Here is a 17,922-nt window from a genome sequence, read left to right as displayed (position 1 = left end):
TACTTATTGGAAATAAATAAAACCATTTCGATAAAAAGACGTAATTTATTTCAAAAAGATAAAAACACATTTTCAATTGCAATACTTTTATGAACCGAAAATATATTTAATACTGTAAAATATTTATTATTTAATATTAAATATTAATAAAAATTAATAAAGGTCAATGATGTTAAAGAAATATTGGAAACAAAATAAAAAGTATACAATTTTTAAAATATTATAATCGTAATTTTAAATTTGTAGTAATAAACAGACAACATTAAAAACTTAAAAAATACATTTTAAATTCATTAATACATAAATTCGGTCCATAATTTCGTAACAAATTACATACAGGACCCAAACCGTTACTTATAAATCTATGTGACTTATAACGGTATCCAAAAGATGTATTATGATATATTTTTATTTGACACCATCAAAGTCCATTTCATCAGTGGAACGTTGCTTTTCGAACTTGTAAACCCAGATGTGGTAGTTTTTAAATTTATCTGTAACTTATCTATGAGATAAACTTTAACTAGCCCACAATCACGCGCAAATGTCATAAACACAAAAATTAGCTTTCATAATCTATTTCAATAAATGCATACATTTGTCATTATTAAGATGTTATTCTTAAGTCTAAGAACTTTAACTGTACTAAATAATTACAAGATATTATTCTGGAATAGGGAACTAATGGGTATTAATACAACGTTTCCCTAAAGTAGGGCGGGAAGCGTGCTAGGGATCGGGCAGAAAATATCTTTGTCCTTAAATCTACTGCTTATTCGTATTTGATTTAGATATACAAGGTGGTATTATAATAATTAAACATTTATATAATGAACAAAACACTTTACAAAAAATACAATTTTAACCTAATTTTATTTGAAAATACGTTGCCATATTCTTGAGAAAGAAATTATAAGTTTTATCTACGTGCCATATTATTATATTTGTGTGTTTGTGCATGTATGTGAGAGGGTATGTGGACGTTTGTGTGTATGTATAATAATATATAAAATATACAAATAATATGTATGAAAATATTATAATAAATAAACTTATAATTCCCTCAAAGTATTCGGCAACTTAAAACATAAGTATACGTGTCATAATCGACATTACAATCAGGGTGACTATGGAGAAGAAGTTCTTCGTCCCAAGGCCCGGCATGGGTGAAGCTGACCCCGTACAGGATTCCAGATGTTGGAACAACTCGTTATAATTCTTCGTCGGTTCATTCATCGCGTTAGTAGGCTCCGAGACACCAATCGCTGTGTCCCTAAACAACAAATCGCTGACCCCGTCGAATGATGAGTACATTCTTAGGTCAATCAGGCGGAAATTGGAGACGTAGCCGAAGTGTGAGTCTAGGGTGTCCAGCAAGACGTTTAAGCTTTTCGCGAGAGGATCATTACTGGAAAGAAAGAAAAATTAGTGCCAGCATACAAAATAAAATAGAGTTTAGGCAACAAATAACTATTTCAGAAGATTATTAATCTAGTTAATGTGTACACAAGTTGAACAACGTATGGTAATGTTATAAGTATACCATTAACCATACTTGTCTGTGTGTCTATGTGATTTACCGTCTAGCAAGAATTTCGGAGTCCACTACGAAGGCGAGCAGGCAGTTCTGATCGAGATTTACTCCAGTCGAAAGGGCGAGGGTGTTGTTGCGGCAGAGCATGCGGACTTGAGACGGGTGAAGACCAGCGGCTTGGAGATTGGCTGAACAAATAACAAATACATCACAAAACGGTACAAAAATTATATGAAAAATGAAATTTTTATCACAGCATACCTCACGATTAAATAACTTTAAAATCTCCAAACGTAATTTAAACAGTTCTAGTACTATATTTTCTGCAAATATACATTTTCATACGATTAGGGTGACAAACAAGTTGAGTGAGAGTTGTCGTCCCTATCCTCGACCCTCCCCAGAACCTCTGGCTACCTTACCTCACCACAGAAACACAACTCTTCTTGAAAACGAAATACTCTATTTGGTGGTAATCTTCTGTAAGATTCAGGTAATTTTCTAGCCGTGATGCTCCAGATTTTGAGCAGGATATTTTTTGCCGCACCGTAGATCACCTCAATAATTGCTATCAGATATAGGGGTACAGGGTGATCGCCAAGTCGAAATAATTTAAAATCGGTATATTTACCATGTTTTTATTTTCATTTTTCAGAGCTCGATATTTCGACACAATCTACGAATGTCTTGTAATAAATCATTACAGCCTATACAGTCCACTGCCTCTTACGACACCCACGGGAAGAAAGGGGGTGGCTAAATTCTTTAGTGCCGTAGCCACACAGCACAATGTAATAAAATAAATTGTTGTAATTGAATTGTAATAAAATACACGGTCAATATCCCGTTTTTCGAATTGTTTTAGTAAAAAAATAATCACGTTAATTTATGATCTTATGTCAAGTCGAAATTTCGGAAAGTTATATCAGATAATTGGTTTCCGAAGAACAGACTTTACGTACATAAGAGTACTAGCAGTACTAGGATGGGGTCAGTTTATGTAAATGATTTTTTTATACATTTAGGAGAAGTGGCGTTCTTACCTTCAATGTTATAAAGTTCTACGAAAGCGATGTCAGCGTTCGGGTCAGCGAGACAGTGTAAGCTTCCATTTTTTCCATAGTACTTGTTAGTATCGTCATATGAACAGATAACTGGAATGGAAAATTCATTAAAATGATGGAAAAATGTGTATTTAATATTAAGGCTATGTGACTTACATAATAATATTATTGAGTAAGTGACACAAGGTCGACGTTCTGTCCACATTTCTCTTAATTTTACATTTCGTAAAAATCTTTTACTAAGTACTAGAAGTCTTCGAAATTTCATTCAGTGTTAAAATTAACCACTTATAGCTATTCAGACAAGCGTTTTATTTTATGACAATTTAATTGATCAAAAACCGCTGCTAAGTTAAATGATTGCGATGAGTCACAAGTATATTAAGCTAAATATGCTACAAATTTAAATAAATATGTTTTTCACTTACAGTCATCACCGCTTGGTATGGGTACAGTTGGCTTACAAACAGTGCACAAATTAGTTGCGTTGTATGTCTGAAAAGAGGTATTATTAAGAGTATATTTTGTGAAAACCTTAACATTCAATCCTATTGCAGATGAACTTTCTTATAAGATTAACATGGCTTGCCTGAAGCAAGATCGACGGTCACTAATTTGATTTTATTTGAGAATGCATTTGTTGAAGGTTTCAGATAAAAATACTCAACTGGATGTTGTATACACTGACTTTCGCAAAACATTCGACATGGTTCTATATTGTGAATTGTTAAAAAAGTTCTCATTATACGGTTTGTTAGGCTCGACGCTAGACTGGTTATGATATATTTAACAAATCACTATTTATATGTTCTAGCTAATGGGTTTGAATCAGATAAATTCATTATATCATCGAGTGTGCCGTAAGGGTCACACTTAGGGCCTATCCTGTTCAATCTGGTTTTGAATGACATTAGAAGTAGTAGAGTAGAAAAATTATTAATCAGCCAACGAGGTAAGCGTTTTCCAGCAGATAAATAATGACAAACAGCTTTATTAGCTAGTTACGTTCTTGCTATAGTTTAAATACTTACGCTTTCCGCAAGTGAGTGTGAGTTGTCAAGCGCACCGGGGGCACAAGCACTATCGAAGAACTCTCCGACAGCGCGCGCGTAATCACACTCTGAACTACTGATAACGGAACGCTCATGTGCCACTCTTAGGAACGCCACGTACGCTATACATACAAACAATTTTTTTTCATAGATTAGAAAAAGAAAAGGACCTAAAATCGATTCCTGTGGAATGTGCATTTTTTTAATATATCCAGAAGACTTTCTTTCTTTAATTGTTACATTTTAAATTATTTTATAAGCAATGAGATTAAGAGTTAACGTTAACACAATAGTCGAGCCTAGTGAGAAAATTTTTGTACTCATACAACTAAAGGACTTCTTGAGAGTAGTGTTATATAGCTGTGTTCTTTTGTAAGTTTGAGATACTTCTCCTGTCGGACTGCTACAAATTTTTCTGCCTTACCACAACTTCCGTTTTTAAATATTCCGTTTTATATCTGTGTGTTCACACATCAAATTCTCAAAATGTCTCATTTACTTACACAGTCCACCGAATTCGGGGAAGCATGCCTTTCTTCCGCGTAGGTTCTCAAAGCGGGTGATGTTTGAGGTGTTTTTCAACAACGCAACAACTCTTGTGAAGGATGACGGTGAGCTGCGGGAGTTCTCCACCAACTTCACTGGTGAAAGCCTGTAGTGTCTGTTGATGGAAAACGGAATTGCTGATATTGGTCAATTACTTAATTAAGTTGTCAGATACAAACTTTATTGTTACGTATATTAAGAAAATTTTCCCAATACCGATTATCTGTTCTGTTGTGGGCTATTTGAGACTAACTTTTTTTTTATATTGTTACAAACTTTTGTTCAGTATACACTTATGATAAGTGAAATATTCTGTAATAAGCTATATATAAGATATTAAAGCAATTCATAATTTAATTTCTACATTTTAAAAATTAACTCACTGTCTACCCAGATATCCATAATTAGCTTGAGACACCACGAAATCACCAGTATTGTCTCGGATATCAGCTAAACAATCGAACATGTTGTTTTTTAGTTGACAGGAAACAGTAGGTTCAATGCCGAGCGTGTAAGCCGCTCCGCGAATCCAATGGCATTTTTCGTGTTCTTTAGGAGAGATGGTACACCAACGACGGGCAGGGATGCAGGAGGCTGCGGAGTCGATGGTTGGCAAGCTACGAACTGAAAGTGATAATTAATTTATTTTGTTACAATTACGCTTATGGGTCGAATTTAAAGATTGTTCTGTATGATATATTAATTACGCAAAACTATGATATTCATAACATATCATATCATATGATATTTCTTTCTGAATTGAATGTCTGTCTTTGTGGGTCTGCCCACCGTTTCTCGGAGAGCAAGTTAAGCTGTCGATCCCGGTTGTAAAGATAAACATAAAATGCGTATAAATTGTAAGGTATAAGCAACAAAAACGCGATTAACAAGTATTAAAAATATGTGAAAATTGACACTATATATATAAAAAAAATAGAAAGACACACAAGATTACGTTAACGCCGTAGTTTTATACAGGCTGGTCTGTATATCGGTCAATTGACGTCACAAAAAAAATTAGTTCGATATGTTTTCAAAGTGGTGACCACCATAATTAAATATATAAATTAACTAGCTGTGCCCGCGGCTTCACCCGCGTTGAAATCAGTGTGTCACAAAGTTTCCCCGGCAAACTTCCAGTGAAACTCTCATTAAAATTGGCTTAGTCGTTCCGTAAAGCTCCCTCTTGGACCGCGTGAAAATCCGTTCAGTAGATTTTGAGGAAATCGATCACATACACTTTTGGGGACTTTGTTTTATAATACACTACCTGTTGCCCGCGACGTTCGCGTGATTATGAAGATATGCATTACTATTAAGATGTTTAACGCAAATCATTTTTTTATTTCAGTCACTTGAAATGCTTATCACACTGAGTAACTTTTTAAAAGGCACAATTTAGTATAATTTAATAGTTATTTTTATAAAACCTTTCTGTGCACCACATTTTTAGTTTTATTTTCAGGCTGCAGTATAAATAACCTGAAAAAAGGCGAACTTACAACTGCTGTATATGTTTCATACAAACTATCAACCCCAATTAGACCCCTTTAGCCGTGGATTATCGCAAAATCCGTTCTTAGCGGACGTCTACTAATTATAATCTACCTCCCTGCCAAAATTTCAAGTTTGTATCTGTTATAGTTTCGGAGATTTCGTGATGAGTGACTGACCTTTCGCTTTTATATATATATATAAAAGAAAACTGGTACTGCATTTTTTGTTTTTTTATTATGACAGCAGAGAGTTTGTGGCATTTTTAAGAGTAACTAAGAAATCATAAGGTCAAAATTATTAAAATTATTGTATTTGAATTTAAAGCTAAAATAATAATAAATAATAAATTTATTTGTGAAAACACACTGCATCAGGTTAAAATGATATAAAAAGAAAACACATTGACTAATTTTACAACAAGGACTAATACAAAGAGGATGGAAACGTAAAACAAAACAAAAAAAGAGATTAACTAAGACATTATCTATATAAGTTGGCAGCATGCCTCACAAAAAGGTATGACCTCAGTTTAAGTTAGGACTGTTAGTCCTAACACTGGTTTTCAGGACCACCCTAAGTTTTGTAATTAATTTTCATTTTAGCGGCATTCTGATAGAAATACACATACACATGGATACATACATAAACATAGAAATCTATGGATTATATAAAATATTGCAAAACAATACATACTAATAAAGGAAAAGAGTGCGATATGGACAACACAAAAAAGTACCCTGCATAATACGTTTATTCGATCTATTACATAATCACATTGAATAAATTTAAATATAAATATATACTCATAAACCTACTTGCTTATTATATAAACATATAATTATAAATGGATACATATAGGATTTATTAGGTTATATAGAAATACTGGCACCACAAGGAAAACGCTTCCAGAATAAAATTTAAGTCAAACTCACGGAACGAAATATTTTGACTTTATACCACCATTTTCATAGCTTAAATTACAGTTACGAGCTGGTTATTTTGTGTATAAAAGTACAACTCATGCAAATTCGGTTGCAAAAAATAAAAGTCTAAAAAGTCTTTTACTTTTTTAAATTTTTTTTAATATGGTCATGTTGAAATTCCTCAAAAAATCGAAAAAAACCATAACTCCTAAACCATAAAAAATCGCGGAACATGCATGGGGATGTTTTTTATACCCCAAAACACGGACCAAAATTTTTTTTTAGGACGACAATTGACCGACTACCATGTATAACTTGATAACTTCTAATGAAACAACAATTTGCACGTATTTTTAAAAAGCAATAAACAATATATAATAATAAAGATTATCTCTTACTGGGTTGTGTGTAGTTTAGAACCGTAATAGGGTATTCTTCTTGATACGTAATTAGTGCGTTACTTCCACCAATAACGGCGTTAAACAGAATTGTTTGCCAAGTGACTGGGCCAAAGGTTACTCCATGTGGCCACCATTGTTTCAAACTGCTCAGAACTTCAGAGGATCTTGTTCTGGAAAGGAAAAAATACAGGATGAGGCCACCTTAGACAATTTATATATACTTTATTGCACTAAAAAAAGAATATACAGAAAATTACATGTATATTTGATGGGAAATTCAGAGACAATAAGAACTTGGTAATGTCTAATTGTTAAGGATGATACTATTTATACTCTTTGAATTTTACAAATGTTTGGGCGCAATGGCTACTCCAAAATGACCTTTGTGCCCAATAATAAGTCCTTAAATAACAAACACTAACTGATAATTGTCATTCCTTTCGGAGCCACAACTACCTCTTTCAAATACTAGCATCATCATCATCATCACAGCAGCCTTTCGCAGTCCACTACTAGACATAGGCCTCCACAATTTCACGCCAAAAATGGTGTGAACTCATGTGTTTTGCCCATAGTCACCACGCTGGGTAGGCGGGTTGGTGACCGCAGGAATAGTTTTGTCGCACCGAAGACGCTGCTGCCCGTTTTTGGTCTGTGTATTTCAAAGCCAGCAATTTGATGGTTATCCCACCATCGGTCGGCTTTTTAAGTTCCAAGGTAATAGTGGAACTGTGTTATCCCTTAGTCGCCTCTTACGACACCCACGGGAAGAGAGGGGGTGACTATATTATTTGTTGCCGTAACCACACAGCAATACAAGTATATTTACAATATATCTAAATTGTTATAGCATATTTGGCTTACCTGGTTGCAACGATAGCGCCCCAGGGTTGTTTGACAAATGAGCAAGGAGCTGTAACTGCGCCTAAAGCATAAAGAGATAGAACCCTTAAGGAGCCATCTTCACAGAGTGCAGCAAACGATGTTGCCAGTTCGGGGTTGCGGACCTGTCAATTATGTATTAGTATTTTTAGAGTCAGTCAGTAACAAGTATACATGATGTCAGGTCATACAGGTCTTTATGTTACCAGACCCGAAAATAATTATGAATGGCTGTTACTACTTTACTTTTATGTAATAATTGCTTCATAGCTTATTTATTATAGTTCTTCCGAAATAATTCTTCTTCTTAATCAGGCCTAGTTTAAATATTGGTACTAGAATATTTCAAGGTATTCTTTGTCATTCATCATCTGAAGGAACATTAACCTTATTCAGATTCATTCTTTTTATTGTCAAGTAAGAATTTCTTGTGTACGACAAAGTTGGTAAATAAGCGTTCGGTTCGCCAGATGGAAAGCCGATAGGCTACTATAGACGCGCACAATACCAGGAGCATTGAACCCATTACCAACCCTAGCTTTGACACTCGCTAAGAACTTTGGATACCTTACTCGCCACAAGAATGCAACACTAGTAGTAGAATAGTATTATTTAACTCTTAACTAAGGTTAGGTTACGTCCCGAATATTACCAAGGGCGGATCTACTGTCGACAAATTTCACCGGAAATAATGGATTGTTTATTAATACACCCCTTATATGTACACAACACCACCGCCCAGAACCCTCATATACTTGTAACGTGTGTTGGTTTACAATTTAATCAAAACTGAATTGGCCGAAATCAGGTCTCACTTTCTCCTATGCTTATTTTCACACCTAAATCCAAAATTGGATGCGCGGAAAACAGTTAGAAATCCAATTCAAAAGTCTTTTATAAGTAATGATTGTTCAATGAGCGAGTTTCGTACTCCGACTAGCACTTGACCGAGTTTTCGGTGGCTGTGAGCACAACCTCGTTTGAGGGCTAGATCTATGCCTGAATCTGGCTCTGAATTTTGAACAAGACATTTTCTGCCTCATCTCAACAAAAAGTACAATAAGACTGGCGTGTACTCAGCTTTTAATTACTTTAAATAGAATGATGAAAGGTCGCTTAGACCGAATATAAAATCATCATATCAAAAATTTCGATCTCGCGGATACATCGTTCCATAGCTTAATTGGCTAGAGCACCGACACGGTCAGTCGGAGATGCAGGTTCGATCCCCGCTGGAACGGTTGATTTTTGATATGACATTAAAAAATGTTTAGAGTTTCCTAATGATGAAAGAAAGTTATTGAACTAACACGAAAGTATGTCCGAACGTGTTGCCAAGCTACGAATGCAACAGTGCTGGCATTGTTCGTTCTGAGACACTCCAAAGCTTGAATATGTCTGTTGTTATTGTCCACATTGTTGATGGCGGGTCCCATATTGATTGAGTAATTGTTGCAGAGGTTGTTCTCACCACAGAGCGAACATAGAGAAGAATAACGGTTTTCTGCAAAAGATATAATAATTTATATCAAGATTTTGTAATATAAACATATTTATAATCAAATTTATTATTTTTTTAAGAGCTTAAGTACTTACTGAGATCAGCATCAACAGTCAAATTCGCGCTCCAGGGTCCAGGGCGGCAGGCGCTGGTGAAGAAGTTGCTTAAAGTATCGACTTCTATTTCTTCGGCCGTCTTTCCACTCGTATCAGCGTCTGGGCAGCGGTCAGTGCGAGCAACCTGACAGATTTAACAAGATAAAATTACATGTACATAGTAACAACACCTATATTGCCTACACACAATTAATCTATATCTATCTATATATTATGTATATAAAAGCGAAAGGTCACTCACTCATCACGAAATCTCCGAAACTATAACACTTACAAAATTGAAATTTGGCAGATAATAAGACGTAGGTATCCGCTAAGAACGGATTTTACGAAACTCTACCCCTAAATGATGAAAGTCCTATGTTTTTGAAGTAAGAGACTTGAAATTTAAAATGTAAGCTCTATAGATGGTGAGAAGGTATCAAAATAATGTATCTTTAGAAATCAACTCCTTTTGGGGTTAAAACGGAGGATCGTAGGTTGAATCACTCATCACGAAATCTCCGAAACTGTAACAGCTACAAACTTGAAATTTGACAGATAGTTTCCTTATAGGGTGTAGACATCTGTTAAGAACGGATTTTACGAAACTCGACCCCTAAGGGGGTAAAACGGGGGTTGGATGTTTGTATGAAAGTCCTATATTTTTGAAGTAAAAGACTTGAAATTTAAAATAGATGAAATGATAGAATCTATCTATGGTGAGGAGGTTCCAAATAATGTATCGTAATCTATATATATAAAAGAGAAGGTCTCATCACGAGAACTCAAAAACTACTGGAGGATCCATCCAGGATGGACAAAGATGAAATTTGGCAGGGAGGTAGATTGTAGTTAGTAGACGTCCGCTAAGAACGTATTTTGCGATATTCCACCGCTAAGGGGGTTTAATTGGGGTTGATATTTTGTATGAAACATATACAGCAGGGTCGGTTTAAATGATTGTTCCGGCTAATCTCTGAAACGGCTGGACCGATTTTGACGGAACTTTCACTGGTAGATAGCTGATGTAATAAGAAGTAACTTAGGCTATTTTTATTTTAGAAATTATATTATAATATATAATTATATTATAATTAATAAGAAAGAATATTTTCTAACTCTGCGAACAGAACAATATTTTGTTAAATTCCACGCTGACGAAGTCGTGGGCACAGTTAGTATATATAAATAAAAATGATTGTTGCTAAGCGCATAACTCGATAATGGCTAGAGCGATTCGGCTAATTTATTTTTTTGTATGTAAGGTAAGGAAGGTTTTAATTTAAAAAGAATAAAGAAAAAAATAATTTTTGCTATTAACTTTTGACGGAACGAAGTCTGTCCGGGCTGGTAAATAATTAAAGCAATGGTAATGTATACGTATAAAAATAGAAAAAGGAACGAATAATATGTAAAATTTAAAATTGTTGACATCTTACAAAAAAATTCTTTTATAAAATATAAAATAAAATTTGATATCATTATAATATAAATAGTTCGAATGAGAACGCCACAGTATCATGCTGTTTTTTATCATTTTTATTGTAATCACTTCAAATAAACTTACCAGCTTTTCCAAAGTCTTCAGCACGCGTGGCGACCACCGCTCAGTTTGATCGAAGCCTGGATGGCAGTATTTACCACCGCGGAGGCCTTCAAAGCCACCAGTGTGAGTAGCTGGGACTATGGCTACTGCTTCAAAGGCGTACGTATCTGATAATAACGAAATATTGATTATTTTTAAAGCAATAAAATAAGACAATTAGAAGTCTTAGTAGGGTTTTCTATCAAGTCAGTCTCAAAATAAATGAACAATATTTTCCATTTAACCAGCCCGTTGGCGTAGTTTGGAGTACTCTGCTTTCTGCTCCGGGGGTTGTGAGTTCGAATTCCACCCCGAGTCTGGGGTGGAAATATAAATATAAATATTATTATTATTAACTTTTATGTATGTTTATCAAAAAAAAAACTAACGGACTGATTAGATTTAGTTTAATATTTAATTTGGATGTTGTGCTCGGTTGTCATTGAAACTCAAATTTAGAAATATGTATTATGTTGCAATTTTGTATTATTTTTATTAATTTGTCTTTTGTTACCGTGTCAAAAATAAATAAAATAAATAAATAAGTACGTACTTAGTCGGGCTGTTCCAAATTTTGAGCAAGATAAGTCCTACTGTTCCCTACCTAAGTAAATAAAATAAGACAATATGACTATATAAGTGTTACCTTGTCTTGTGAGGTCCCGGATAGTCGCCACCACGTGGGCTTCGTGTGGCATTTGGTGAGCTAGCAGCATTGTTTCCTCCTCAGTAAAAACTCCAAAATCAGCAGTACCTCTCGCCAATCGAAGAGCACAGTCAGGCCTAGAGAAAATATTGCACTATTGACACATTTATAGATACATGCATACATACATACATACATATATATATATATATATATATATATATATATATATATATATATAGGAATATATTCTTTTGAGTTTGTATATTTGTATAATACCCTTTTTTATAGCAGTTGTAATGTGTATTATTTTATAAAGAGATTTTTGACACTCCATAATAGTCACATATAAAAGAAAAATTTAATCTTAATTTTATGTATGGGAATTGGTAAATAACTTTAAATGTCGTTTCTTTGTTTTTTTCAGGTAGGTTAAGAGTTTTTATAATTTATTTTTGTATAATAATGTATAAAGAAAATTGTATAATAAAATCTTTGTTTTTTCATAGCAACAGATTGTATAATTTTCCGATTCCAATTTTAAGTAGTCAACTAATGCCTTATATATATTGTGTTTGCCACGTCCTCTCGTGACCACAGTTGCTGTAAAGTATCTGACGTCGGGCATCTAAAAAAGCTTAATAAACTGCGATAAAATCCGAAAAAGTTGTTTCATTGTAATACGTGATCGCGTAAACATTAGAAAACAATATAAAAAATGTCACTTACTTAGATTGAACATTGTCGCACACCACTTGACTGCCAGCGTTGTCTAAGTTTGCACAGAGGTCTGGATTAGCGTTGACCATGCAGACTCGATCTAAGCAGAAAACAAGAGTTAACAACAACGAATATTAAACATTATCCTAAGCTGACATAATAAATCTACATATTAAAGGCGTTTTATTTATTTATATTTATAATTTTACTTTTCGTTTTGAATTGAACGCACATACTCAAAAAAGACAAAAAAAAATCAGTTCGATATGTATCAAATATTGGTAGCAAAATAAACAGACAATTTACAATTATGTATGTATATATGTATATATCTTTACTAATATTACAAAGAGCTAAAGTTTCTAACTTTGTTTGTTTATAGGTGGTAATCTTCGCAAACATAGATCCGATCACGAAAATTCTTTCACTAACAGAAAGCTACACTATTCAGGAGTGACATAGGCTATATTTTATTGTGATTGAACAAGAAATTCATTATGTTGATGTTAGTTACAATACTCCTCCGAAATTGCTGGACTGATTTTTATGAAACTCTGTTTGCATATCAAGCCAAGTTATAAGGGGGGGGGGGGATTAAGGGGGGTTAATAACATATATGGTAAAAAAACGTTTGCGGGGTCAGCTAGTATATTATAAACTAAGGTAGGGTACCCAATGTTATCGCTCTTCTGCATATTGAGGCTGTTTTAAATCAATTTAGTCCCAAATTATCAGAAATTTATCCAATTAATCTGTACGGTTTCACTCTCGCTGATATGGAAAGTTACTGTCCTCTTTATGAGTCATAACGTGATGTTTGGCCGCCGACGTTGGCGCAACGGTTACAGCCATGGATTGTACCTGTTGCGCTGGCGGTTGCGGGTTCAATCCCCGCCCATGACAAACATTTGTATTGGCCATACAGGTGTTTGCCGTGGTCTGGGTGTTTGTGCAGTCCTTGTGGGTCTCCCCACCGTGCCCCGGAGAGCACGTTAAGCCATCGGTCCCGGTTGTTATCATGTACACCTGATAGCGATTGTTACTCATAGTAGGGAATATATCCGCCAACCCGCATTGGAGCAGCGTGGTGGATTAAGCTCTGATCCTTCTCCTACATCGGGAAAGAGGCCAATGCCCAGTAGTAGGATGTTACAGGCTGAAGCGTTAGCCGCCTAAATTATAGTGACATCATTCAGTATCATTAGGGTGGTAAAGTAGTCATAGTCTACGAAACAACCTACAATGCTAGATGCATCACAAGTGCTTTGCCCTAATCGCTTTCTTTCCCAGAACATCTCGTTACCTTATAACTGAAATGCTACTTGAAAGCAGTATTATTGAGCTGTGATCTTCTTAGATTACTTAATACCTCACAGTCGGAATGCTCCAAGTTATGAGTATGATATTTCCTTCCGTGCCCCACCTCATATCATTGTGAATTTTACCAAAATCAAACCTAATACTTCTTAAATATGTAAAAGAAACTAATGCCCAATAATACTTATAGGACACTAGCTGTATCCTGCGCGTATTGCTATGCCTTTTTTAGTCGTACCAACTCAGAAACCTTTGTGGTCTCATGTACAACACTTTGCTGAAGATCATGATATGAACAAGGGCATAGTTTACGATTCTATAAAGGACATACAGACCAACTTTCATTTATATATATATATATATATATATATATATATATATATTTCATTATTTATATTTTTTTTTATTTTTAGTATATGACAATTTTAAATTGCGTAATTTAAGCATTAAATCGTAAAAGGTAAAGATACTTTTTTTACGGAATTGTTGTAATAGCATGTTAATTCGTATCTTTGAACTGTCATATGACTATTATCAATTATTTTTACTTTGATAAGCATTCCACACTAAGGCGAGCCGTATGAATCATTATGTACATATTTTTTATTATGTAGCAACATGAGATTAGAATACATATTTATAATTTAGTAACTATACATGCAATGCAGACTGAAAACATCCCACTTTTGGGCTTAGAAAACTAATTCACAACTCTTCTATGAAAGAGAATATAATAATAATAATATCTATTGTACACCATAGATGCAAATAAAAATTGTACAATTAGAGGAAAAGGTGTGCAGGAGGTCTTATCGTTAGAAGAACGATTTCTTCCAGACAACCTTTGGGTATAGGACAGGGCATAGAAGAGTAGTTAGGAAGTATACGAATAATTGTTATATAAATTTATGTATATACTCGTATTACATATAATAATGAGTATTTAGAACATAATCCAATACCACTGCATTGTGCGTAAAGGAATGTATTAATATTATGTGTATTGAGGTAAGACACAGCAAGCAAATTATCCACCTTAATCTGGAATAGCCCGAAAGGGAAATATCATAACTTTACCGAAGATCACAGCCAAATGATAATGCTGAGCTGTGTTGTATGCCAGTAGTGGTATAAGGTGGTCATTACTCCTGGGTGTGTTTACGCTAAAAGCAAAAAAGGGTCAGCAATGTGCTTGTGATCATCCAGGTTTTACGAGCGTCCATAAGCTGCGGTCACCGCTTACCATCAAGCAGACGTTTGTTTACCACCCCAGTGGTATATAGGTATTACATTTTTTAAAGTATTTTCCTAACATAAAAAAGGTCTACAATGCCTTTATTTGCAGTCAAGTATAAGATGAAAATTTAAAAATCTAAAATATGCCTAAGTAGGCTTTAAATCCGCGATTAAATAACCAATCTTGATTATCAGAAAAATATGGCAATAATCCATATAACAAACAAACAAACAGACAAAAAAAAGTGTGTGTGTGCAAATCACACACGGCGGAAGTGGAACTTCTGAAAAGTAGAATACTAGAGACTTTTTTTCCCGAGAATATAAACCGCCGCGTTGGCGCAGCGGTCACAGCCATGGATTGTACCTGTTGCGCTAGCGGTTGCGGGTTTGATCCCCGCACATGACAAACGTTTGTATTGGCCATATAGGTGTTTGCCGTGGTCTGGGTGTTTGTGCAGTCCTTGTGGGTCTCGCCACCGTGCCTCGGAGAGTAGGTTAAGCCGTCGGTCCCGGTTGTTATCATGTACACCTGATAGCGATCGTTACTCATAGTAGGGAATAGATCCGCCAACTCGCATTTAAACAGCGTGGTGGATTAAGCTCTGATCCTTCTCCTACATGGGGATAGAGGCATATGCCCAGTAGTGGAATATTACAGGCTGAAGCGATAAAATTCTGTGTAATGTATTGTGTGTTTATTTCTTTATCGTGACACATTTACGTTTCATCAGTTTCAAATCATAACGATTCCAAAGAAGATTCACTCTAAAAAGATCAGTCGAATTAACAAACAGAAATTTTCCAAGACTTCCTCAAACGATAAATCATATTTTTATTAATATCGATGCAATAGTTTCTTATCTTTATTGACGTAAAGCTGGCAACACCTTGATACTGTATCGTCCTGAGCTTGTATTAACAAACAGAGTAATAATCATTGCTTATTATAACTTTATATTGAAACGGTTTTAATAGACTCGTAATTTGTTTGAAACAACTTTTCCCGCCCACCGCCGACTTCAATAAAGGAGAAGATTTCTCAATTCGACCGTATATATAGGTATATTTTTTTATGTGTGTTTGCGGATAGCTTCGAAGTTTATCAACAGATTTTGATAATTCTTTTTTTGTTGGAAAGAAGATATCCCAAGTGTGGTACCGTGATAAAGAAATCTGACTGTGGCATCCCAGAGAAATCGAGGGAATCTTCTAAAGTCGTAGTGGCGACTAGTGCGTTTGTTAATTTTTTTCGTCTACTTACGTTGTATTTACTTATCGATGTGATTGAAGTAGGTTTATTCCTTTTGCGAGCAAACACAATTTTGCATGCAATCCAATAAAAATATATCTATATAAAAATTATATTATTAATTTATTTTGATTAATAAATAAAATTAACTTATCTTTGATTTAATATGTACGATTTTATTTTTGTGTTACCCACACATTAGGAATTCTAAACATTTTTGAATATCATATCAAAAATTGACGGCTCCAGCGGGGTTCGAACCCGCGTCTCCGACTGACCGTGTCGGCGCTTTAGCCAATTAAGCTATGGAACGATGTACCCGCTAGATCGAAATTTTTGATATGATGATTTTTATTTTTGGTTGAAGCGAAATGATTATCTTTGATTAATACACAATTTGTTTTAATTTCTAAAAGTACATACTCATTACTCATAGTGGTGAATATATCTGCCAATCCGCGTTGGAGCAGCGTGGTGTATTAAGCTGATCCTTCACCTACAAGGGGTAAGAGGCCTGTGCCCAGCGGTGGGCTATTACAGGCTGAAGCGAGCAAGCGAGCGAGCTATATTTATCACATTAAAAATATTTTTGGACTGATTATAAAACCGTGATATTTTTTACGGTCAAGATAGATTTTTTTATCTTATTTACGAATTCAGGGTTTAGCCGATTTTATTGATTTAAAATAATATTTTAAATGTGTAATTTCTTACATGAAATAATTTAATCTTCATATACAGCAATTAATAAAGATCTCTATTTTTTGATAATTAAGACAATCAATGCTGTTCTTACACAAAATTTTATCACATCGTATCGTTGTATCTATAGGACTTAAATTCTCAATGTCAAATGTTACATAACAATAAAAAATAAATACTTACAATTTTGCGCCGTCGAGTAACTCACGAAAAGTGTAACGATCAAAACCTCCTTAAAACCCATAATGCACTGAAATAAAATCACAGAATCACACACAGGATAGTTTCAATCCAGCCACGACCTGAATACAGACGCGTACCACTTCATGTGCGAGTAATGATTTTATTTTAAATCGTCCGAGTCGTGAATCCTTATCAACGTTTCGAAATTCAGTGTAGAGGTGTGATAAGTTCTGATAACGATAACGCGTCCGATATTGTACAGGCGTCTCTCGGGGTGCCATTCTCGGTCCTGCGCTATTGGTTATTTGTAGACATAGCGAAACTAGCAGATAGTGTGACTATGTTTGATATTATTATTTTATTTCATTATATTCTCAAAACACTTTGAAAGATAAGATATTAGAAAATATGGTAAAGTGAAGTTAAACTTTTTTTTAGAATTACTGTGATTTGCAAATCGATGAAACAAAGCTGTCTCCCGATAAAGATCAAATAAGATCACACGCTCGTCTGTTCCTTATATAAGCAATATAAATATAAAAATAAATATATTACATTCATATATCTGCCAACCCGCATTGGAGCAGCGTGGTGGATTGAGTCATATGCCCAGTAGTGGAATATTACAGGCTGAAGCGAGCGATATTACATTCAGTTTCTGAGCGCGAATCAAACCCATAACCGCTAGAGCAAAAAGTAGGTTCACTGCAAATTAGTCCTATGTCCAGCTGTGGACTGCGATTGGCTGAAGTGATGATGATGAGAATGACTCTTACGATTATA

The 17,922-nt window shown here is 34.7% G+C and overlaps 1 protein-coding gene across 1 annotated transcript; it reads right to left on the bottom strand.

Annotated features, from left to right (window-relative positions):
- Positions 1-1,080: 1,080 nt before the first annotated feature.
- Positions 1,081-17,200, bottom strand: LOC123667176 (transferrin-like). Its single transcript, XM_045601144.1, has 16 exons — positions 17,140-17,200; positions 12,459-12,549; positions 11,730-11,866; positions 11,066-11,211; positions 9,496-9,640; positions 9,210-9,403; positions 7,882-8,024; positions 7,015-7,187; positions 4,580-4,820; positions 4,154-4,311; positions 3,630-3,772; positions 3,283-3,285; positions 3,027-3,093; positions 2,578-2,688; positions 1,581-1,722; positions 1,081-1,408 (listed from the first exon to the last, which is right to left on the bottom strand). Exons 1-16 carry the CDS (start codon positions 17,198-17,200, stop codon positions 1,081-1,083), a joined length of 2,283 nt encoding a protein of 760 aa, XP_045457100.1.
- Between the last annotated feature and the right edge of the window lie 722 nt (positions 17,201-17,922).

Source organism: Melitaea cinxia, chromosome 27 (assembly GCF_905220565.1).
Source record: "Melitaea cinxia chromosome 27, ilMelCinx1.1, whole genome shotgun sequence".
Taxonomy (NCBI): Eukaryota; Metazoa; Arthropoda; class Insecta; order Lepidoptera; family Nymphalidae; genus Melitaea; species Melitaea cinxia.
This window is presented reverse-complemented; position numbering and strand designations above follow the sequence as displayed.